Consider the following 7659-nt stretch of genomic DNA (forward strand, 5'->3'; position numbering starts at 1 on the left):
TCGATAAGGAGTTGTCTCTTCCAACTTTCCCCCTTATCTCACCTCACTTATCTGCTGGCACATTCCAGCCGGGTTACCCATTACTCCGACATTTCCACACCTAACCCTACTCGGTGAAAGTGAGGCAGGGGAAGGCAGTGGGAAGGGAGGAAAGGTTTGGGCTGGGTTACGTGGCACAGCACCTCCCAGTCTGTGTCCCTCGCACGGGACTACAGGCAATTAAGTGCTGATTATCTGATGCCGCAGCTCTAATTAAAAAGTGTCTCGCCAGCCTTAATGAGACCGATGTGTGACAGCAAACATCGGGGCACTTCAGGCTGCCTGGGAGGAGAGCAGAGTAGAAGAGCATCTTATGAAGAGCCTGGTCCAAGGCAAGCTGGCAGCACCCCTGCCCATCCTCTCCACCTCCTCACTGCCCAACCCGCAGGACTCAAAGCTACCTGAGCACACGGGCAGAAGATGTCTGGTGGGTTGGGAGGGCTGCAGCCAAGCCAGCTTTGCCGATCTGCTTCAGGCTGCAAAGGAATTGTTACCGGGCTGGAGAGGAAGCTTTGCACCCTCCTGCCTGCTACGCAGGGCTGGGTGGGTAGGAGGTTGCTTTGCGTGTTAGCCACGGTGAGTGGCAAAGTACCAGGCTAGTTAATCCAGGGATCCCAGAGGTGCTGGAAAATCGTGCTGAGAGTGCAGAGGATGGGATTTTGTGGCTGCGGCACCGGCAGACATAGCAAGGAGGGTGATAAGGTCACTGCAGCTGAGGGGAGGCACCAGAGGAGAAGTTAGTATCAAAACTGCTTTAATAAGGACAATAATAAGTGCATGGGATACAGAGTGGAGGCAGAAGGGATGTTCCATGGATGTGGGTCTTTGGTCTGGAGCTTTTGTTACAGTCTGGGAAGCAGAGGAAGGGGGGAGCTCATCCTGAGAGCCAGGGTGCCCACCTCAGAGGGTGCAGGGGTGATAAGGCTGACCTTGCTGGGTGCCAGTGGCCAGAATTGGGGACTCTGTTTGAAGCTGCTGCCTGCCCCAGCTTCCTGCTGCCAGACAGCACGAGGCAGCCACCCAGGGAGGCTGGGGAAGATGGGTTTGCCCATAACCTCGATGGCCTGACTGTGAGTGGCACACCCACATACAACACGCGTGCACGCCAGAGCCTCTTTATTCTGCTCTGAAGATCTCCCTGCCAGAAGCAGCCGGGCAGGCGGCGGGTGAGCTGCGTGGGAGCAGAGCCCTGCGGCCACAGCCCAGCATCTCCCCCTGCTGCACACCCCCTCCTGTCCCGGAGAACAAGGGGGTTCCTGTGAGGGTCCCTCCAGTGACCTCAGCCCCCGAGCATCTTGGCTCCACGCTGTGGCACAAAGATGCTTCTGTGAGGGCCAGTTTGCATGCAGGGCAGCGTGGGGGGCAGCTCGTTCCAGGGCAGCCGCGTGGCCCAGGGCTGCTCAGCGAGGGGCATTAGCCATCCTCCACGCATACCCCGGGGAAGGGGCATGCTGGAAGGAGGGATGCGCGCGTGAGGAATGGGAAGAAGGAGCGAGGATAGAGATGAGGCGGTGCAGACCGAGCAGCTGCAGAGTGGGAGTCTCCTTGTTCTGAGGCAGGAGGAAAGGAAGGGATTTGTAGGACCCGAACTGCAGAATTTGGTGACCTGACAACCTCGCCTCTGCCTCCAGACAGCCAAGAAGTTTCTCCCCTCCCTGCTGCAAGGAGGCGGGGGTCAGAAAAGGAGCCATCCTAAGTGACACTCAGCGGCAGGAGGCAAGCAGAAGGATCCCTGTGATTATCTCTGTGCGTGCTCTCACCTCCTGAACGCTGAGCTTATGGCTTTTTTGGGGGGAGGGGAAAAGAGAAGGCTCAGCTCTGTGGGGTTTGCCTGCCGCTTGAGCCCCCAGCTGCCCTCCCCAGGTAGACAGATGTGCCACACGGGAGGGTCTCACACCAGCTGGAGCTGGGGACACTCCTCATCCACTATGTGCCATAGCTGTCAGTGGGAATATCTCCAGGAGGGCACTGGTGCCAGCACAGAGGGTTGCTGGGGGGCTTCAGTGGAAGGACCGGGCATGTCCCGGACATGCTGGCAGGGCCAGGCTGAGGGATGGGAGAGAGGGCGCTGGGGAGAACAGGATGGGGTAGAAAGGGGTTTGGGGTTTCTTTGGCACATGGGAACGTCCCTTTGGTGTCTAATGGCACTGAGGCCGGGGAAGGGCCATGATGCCTGACGTTACAATGCACAGCCTTCACCTGGCCCCCCGCAGCAGCCTGGCCCAGCCCCGGGGAGCCCCCCGGGAGGTGGGCTCTCCTCCTGCCACCCACTGCCCCCCAGTGCTCCCAGCTTGGCAAGGAGGTTGCCTGCTGGGCCCACCGGCGATGCTGGCGCCTAAGGGTGGGGGACAGGGAGGAGGGCGAAGACCACGGCACCAGTGCCTCTGGCGGGGGGCCGTGATGGGGGGGATGGCCGTTCACACCTTGACTTCATCATCTTCCTCATCGTCGGCGTACTCAAAGGAATTGCTGCGCCCGCCCCGGGCACCAGCATACCCCTCCTGCAGGCTGCAGAGCTCTGCCTCTTCCTCCTCCTCTCCTTGGTTCCAGGTGGCCTCGGGGGACCGGCTCTCCCCTGTCACTTGTGACCGCCATGAGCTGCTGCTGGGGCTCTCCCACAGGGTCTGCGTCCGGGCCTGCCAGGGACCCTCGCCCTTCTCCGAGCTCCTCGGGGTGCTGGTCCCACCATAATGGCGGGCCAGGACCTGGGCTGCCCGGTCAAACTCTCCCGCCTCTATGGTGCAGTCATTCCAGTGCCCCTGCCACGGGGTCCCTCTGGGCACTGCCTCTGGCCCTGAAGCCCAGGCAGAGTCCTCTCCAGCACCCTCAATGGCGTGTGCTTCTCCGTTGGCACGGACCGACAGTCCTGGCAGCGAGCTGGCCCCCGACAGGCTGCTCTGCCCAGAGCGGTCCCAGAAGCTGGATGTTGCCTTGTCCTCTCCGTGGGATGCACCCAATGCTGGAGGGACCCCATCCTTGGTTCCCTCACCACACAGGAGGTCTGGGCCATCCTCCCCTACCTCGCTCCCGTTGGTTTCAGAGAAGCTCATCACCTGGAGGAGCTCGCTCATCAGGGAGGGCCCCAGGTCCAGACGGAAGGAGAGCAGGGAGTCTGAGCGATTCAGCTCTTCTTCACCAGGGAAGGTGCTCTCTTGGGCCTTTTCCAAGCGGGGGACACGAGGGATGGTGCAAAACCCAGACTCCAGCCCTGCAAAAGCAGAAGAGATGCCTGGTGAGGGGGAGCACGGCTAGGTGGGAGAAAACCTGCCTTACATCTGCAGAAGACAAGGGACAGCGCCACTGAAGTGGGAAAGGTCACGCTCCCATCAGCGGCACTGGCCTCTAAAAGACAGGCCAGTGTCTGTGTGGACATCTCCAAAGCCCGGAGTTACACCAGAGGGTCTCCAGGTGGGCTTTGAGCATGGTGAGATGCTGGTGGGGGCTGAGCCAGGCAGGTGGGACCAGGAGATGGCAGCATTGCCTCAGCTTGCCTTTCCCTCTGAGCCCAGCCACCTCCCCTGGTTGCTGCAGGCTCCCGGGATCCCCCCCTCCCCAAGACCCTCTGCTCCAGGCCTCCCTGGGGAAAAGCTGAGCCACAGCCCAGTGCTGTGAGGCTGGAGAAGAGTCACTCAGGTGTCCCATCCTGTCCTTCCCCAAAGGTCCCTCCTGGACACTTGCCGGCAGGGAGGGATCTGGGTGCAATGGGGAAGGGGATGGGGCGGATGGAGTCCCTTGAGGACCACATGGAGGTGGAGGGGTTGGGACAGGGTTGGGGCATCTGCATGGAGGTGGGGAAGGCCGTGCCATAGGTCCCCTTGACCTTGCTACCTTGGCGTGGGCATTGCCCCCCTGTCCCAGAACCCTCTTGGCTTCCTCAAGGAGGCTGCTGATGGGGAAGTCATAGGGCCGGGGGGAGATGGGGACACCCCCTTACAAACTGCTCCACACAGGCTGCCAGCTGTGTAGTGCTATGGGGGGTGGGAGAGGCGGAGAAACCATCCCTGCCCCACTTTGGGGGTACCCTGGGAGGAGACCTTCCAAAGGCAGGAGGAAGGACAGCAGTTGAAAGCAAGGTTAGGGTTATCTCCTGACAGGGACTTTTAAATGTCCTGTCTCCACTGAGAGCCTCAAGTCCCTCCATGGGGAAACTGAGGCACAGAGGAATGGAGAGGGGTTGCAGAGGATGTGCTGTGCCTGGATGCCTGCCCCTGCCCCGCGCTTCACTCACCGTAGGCCTGGTGTGTTTTGGAGAAGCTGTTAGAGGCACTTTTGAAGGAGAACTTGCTGGTCAAGCCCCGGCCACTGCTGCCATCGTACATCCCCTCGTTGAGCTGCGGCAGCGAGACGGCGTTCTTGATGATGGGCGAGATGGCTGGGGGGGCGGGGGATGACCCCGCTTGGCCCCCACTGCCCCGGCTCCTCAGCGGCGTCCGGCGGACATGCCGCAGTGTCCGGGCGAAGAAGTTGTTGGCTTTGGCTGTGTCGGCCCCGCCGTGGTTGCTGAGGAAGGAGGTGTCCCCAAAGACATCGCCCCCGCGCCCCACATGCATGGTGTGCCGAAAGTCCCCCAGCGGCGGGCTGATCATGTCCGGTGTCAGCTCCGACTTCAGCCGCCGCTTCCCATGGGAGCCTGACACCCAGCTGAGCACCGGCAGCTTCCCCAAGCTCATGTTGCACCCCTCACTTCTCCCCTGCCCCTGCAAAAGCCCTCAAAACCAGCCCTTGATGGGCTTCCAACACTGGGGTGGTCTGTCACATCCCTGGCCTCCCCATCGCTCCTGCTCCGATGCTCTCAGGGGAATGGCTCACGTCTCCTTGGCTTTCAGCGAGTGGGAGAGGTGCCTGTCCCCCTGCTTCCCTGCACTAGGTTGTGCTCATGAAATCACCCGCAATGGGTACTTCCCCGGTGGTGAGGACGGTGGCAGCGCAGAGGTGTCCTCAGAGGGTGTCTGTGGTCACTCCCAGTGCTGCAGTGGCTGCTGGAAGCTGCGTCTGGCTGTGGGTTTAGGGGTTAATCCACCGTCTTCTGCTGCTGCCGGGTGAGCAGGAGCCGGTCACAGATGGGGCAGGGGATGACAGGAGCTTGGGGTGGACTGGCAGGGTGAGCACCTCGGTCCCCTCGTTTGCCACCTAAACAAAACAAGAGGAACGGTGAAGCCCTCAGAGAGCATTTTCCCAACCACGCCGGCTGTGCCCCCAGGACTGGCTGTGGAGGTTAAAGGCGGTGCATGAGCAATGGTGGGCAGGTTGCTACTGGCTGTCCCCCTTGCCTGACCCTCCTCTTGGGGAAGAAGAAAAAGGCTTTCCCCCCAAAACGTGTGTTCTCCCTCACCCCTCTGACCTCCCTTGGTGTGCCTCAGTTTCCCCTGACTGCAAAGCAGCTTTGCTGGACCCATGCTGCAACCTGGTATGAGGATTTCCCTCCCAGCAGCACCTCCTCCTGGAGCGGTGCCCTGCCCGGCTGTCCGGGCTCCTGGGGCGAAAAACCTCTCCCTTCTTTTTGCTATTCAGATGAACCCTTGGGGAAAGGGTGAGGCCTGGGGACTGCGTGCTTCTCGGGGAGGAGGGGCAGCGGGGAGGGAAAAATGCAATATTTATATATTGGTTTGTTTGTCCTCCCCTGGCTGGGTCCCCAGGCGCTGAGCAGACACGTCGGAGCAGCAGGGAGACGGGGGTGCGGGGAGGGCAGCTGCTTTGCCAGCAGGGGAAACTGAGGCACGCCAAGGGAGGTGATGGCTTGAGGTTGGAGGAGAAGGTGGGATGGGTCCCTGCACTCAGGCGGGTCCCAGAGGCACTGGGGTGCAGTGAGGAGGCAGCGGTTGGACATGCAATGTCAGGGCGATGACCTCCCTGGGTCAGTGGGGAGGACACTCAGATCAACAAATCCGCCGTCCGGATGTGTGGCAAGAGGGAGAGGGTGGGTTGGGTAAAGGAGAGGATTTGGGGAGCGGGGTGCCTTAGAGCATCAGTGGTCTGGGTGCCTGCCTGGGGACATGTCCCTCCCTGGTCTTAGTCCCCGCTCAGGGGCTGGGGGACCAGGATGGAGCTGGGTCCCTTCTGCTGGGCTGGTTGCAGAGGGCAGCATGCCAAAAGGCAATGCAGAAGCCTCACACCCCTCACTGCCGGTGTGCTGGGACCTCCATCACTGCATAGCTCTCCCCGCTGCTGCCTCCCTCCCCTGCCTGTCCCCAGGTCACCTCGGAGCAGGCAGGCGGTGCCAGGGAGGCAAATCCTCTGGCAAGGGGGAGCCCTGGGCATGGAGCTGCTCTCCTGGCCGGCTACACGTGTTTTTTGCCTTGCCCTGGCCATGTTTGCTCACCCAGGGCCCCTCTTATCTGCCAGGGGTTAATGCCTGTGAAAGAGAAAACAAACCTCCCTCGAGGATCCCAGCACCATTGGCTGCCTCCTGGGGTGGCAGTGGCCCATGGCAGCTGGGACAGTGGCAGGTTGGCTTCCTGCTGGCCCCAGCTCCCTGGCTCGTGCTGCCCAGGTCTGCCTCCTGCTCATGGAGGCCGTGCTGTGCCACCTCGCAGCTGGGATGGGCCAGGCACGTGGCAGATTTGGGGTGGGAGGACCACTGGGTGGGAGGAAAGCCAGGGAGCGATTTCCCCTTCTGGCAGAAGCCCACCCATAGGCACCGGGTCAGGTCTCTCCTGAGGCACAAGGAAAGCCACCAAGGTGGTCCCTGCAGCACAACGGGGGTCTCGGGGCCCAAAGTGGGGACTGTGCCCTTCAGCAATGGTGACAACACGATGTGGGGCACGTGCTGCACTGGACAGGGCTAATCTGAGGAGCGGACTCCCCAACGCCCCCCCCCTCCAGGTCCCCTGCACAGCACTGCAGCCCTGCAGACCCCTGAGGGGGACCAGGGTTTGCATCACCCTGGGGATGAGATGGGGAGGCGAGGGAAAAGGGGATGTGGGAGAAGAGCATCCCCCTGCTCCCTGGATGGAGAACTGGCAGCTGGCAGCCAGGAGAAGGAAAGTGTTTCCCTTTCCTTGTCCCCTGGCCACCATGGGGATGCAAGCCAGCACCTCCTGGCCCCCGGCCCTCCCTGCCTGCTGGCAGGCAGCAGACACTGGGAGAGGAGGGAGGGAGGGAGGCAGCTGGTGGGCAACCCTACCTGGATGGCAGGTTTCTGGCAGGCCTGTTGGGCTTTCTCTCCCTCCAATCTTCCCCTTTTTCCTCCTTCCCCCTGCCCCTGGTGCATCTCCCTGCCAGCTCTGCCCCTTTGAGCCCTCCCCTCCGCCCAAGCGGACTCCTCCATGCCAGGGCAACTCGTGATTCTACGGGCAAAGGGTGACCTGTGCGCTCTCCTTTCCTCCACTGGGCATGGGGGACCCCCCCGCGTCTGGCCACCCTTCCGTCCTCCTGCCGCTTCCGTCCAGCAGCCCACCGCGTTCGCTAGTTCCCCGGCACGACAGGCCCGCAGCCCGTCCCAACCTCCCCTTCCCTGGCTTCCTCCTCGCCTCCTCTGGGAAGCCCCCCTGCCCTCAAAGACCAGCCGCCAGCACCTCCTCCTCCTCCTCCTCCCAGCCTGGCCTCCCCTGTTTCCCCCTCGAGTTCAGCTGGTTTCCACTGGTTTTCCAGTCGCCAGGAATGGCCAGAGCTGTTCTGCTT

General features: G+C 61.9%; 2 protein-coding genes across 2 annotated transcripts in view; both read right to left on the reverse strand.

The window, feature by feature from the left end:
- Positions 1–2456: 2456 nt before the first annotated feature.
- Positions 2457–4709, reverse strand: CDC42EP1 (CDC42 effector protein (Rho GTPase binding) 1). The gene is made up of 2 exons (XM_009881844.1): positions 4268–4709; positions 2457–3247 (listed from the first exon to the last, which is right to left on the reverse strand). The coding sequence occupies exons 1-2, from the start codon at positions 4707–4709 to the stop codon at positions 2457–2459; spliced, it is 1233 nt and encodes a 410-aa protein (XP_009880146.1).
- Positions 4710–7443: 2734 nt separating this feature from the next.
- LOC104283693 (POU domain, class 4, transcription factor 2-like) overlaps positions 7444–7659 on the reverse strand; it is a 6485-nt gene continuing 6269 nt past the window's right edge. Inside the window, exon 3 of the mRNA XM_009881904.1 lies at positions 7444–7581. Coding sequence (XP_009880206.1) covers positions 7444–7581 — 138 coding nt within the window. The remainder of the gene's footprint in view (positions 7582–7659) is intronic.

This window comes from Charadrius vociferus, unplaced genomic scaffold (assembly GCF_000708025.1).
Source record: "Charadrius vociferus isolate BGI_N301 unplaced genomic scaffold, ASM70802v2 scaffold413, whole genome shotgun sequence".
NCBI lineage: Eukaryota > Metazoa > Chordata > Aves > Charadriiformes > Charadriidae > Charadrius > Charadrius vociferus.

Bases quoted from the DNA above. Each gene is read 5' to 3' on its own strand.
- CDC42EP1 (XM_009881844.1), bottom strand. From the start codon at position 4,709: ATGAGCTTGGGGAAGCTGCCGGTGCTCAGCTGGGTGTCAGGCTCCCAT. The intron at 3,248-4,267 runs GTGAGTGAAGCG...CTGCTTTTGCAG, and splicing joins CAAAACACACCAGGCCTACG to GGCTGGAGTCTGGGTTTTGC.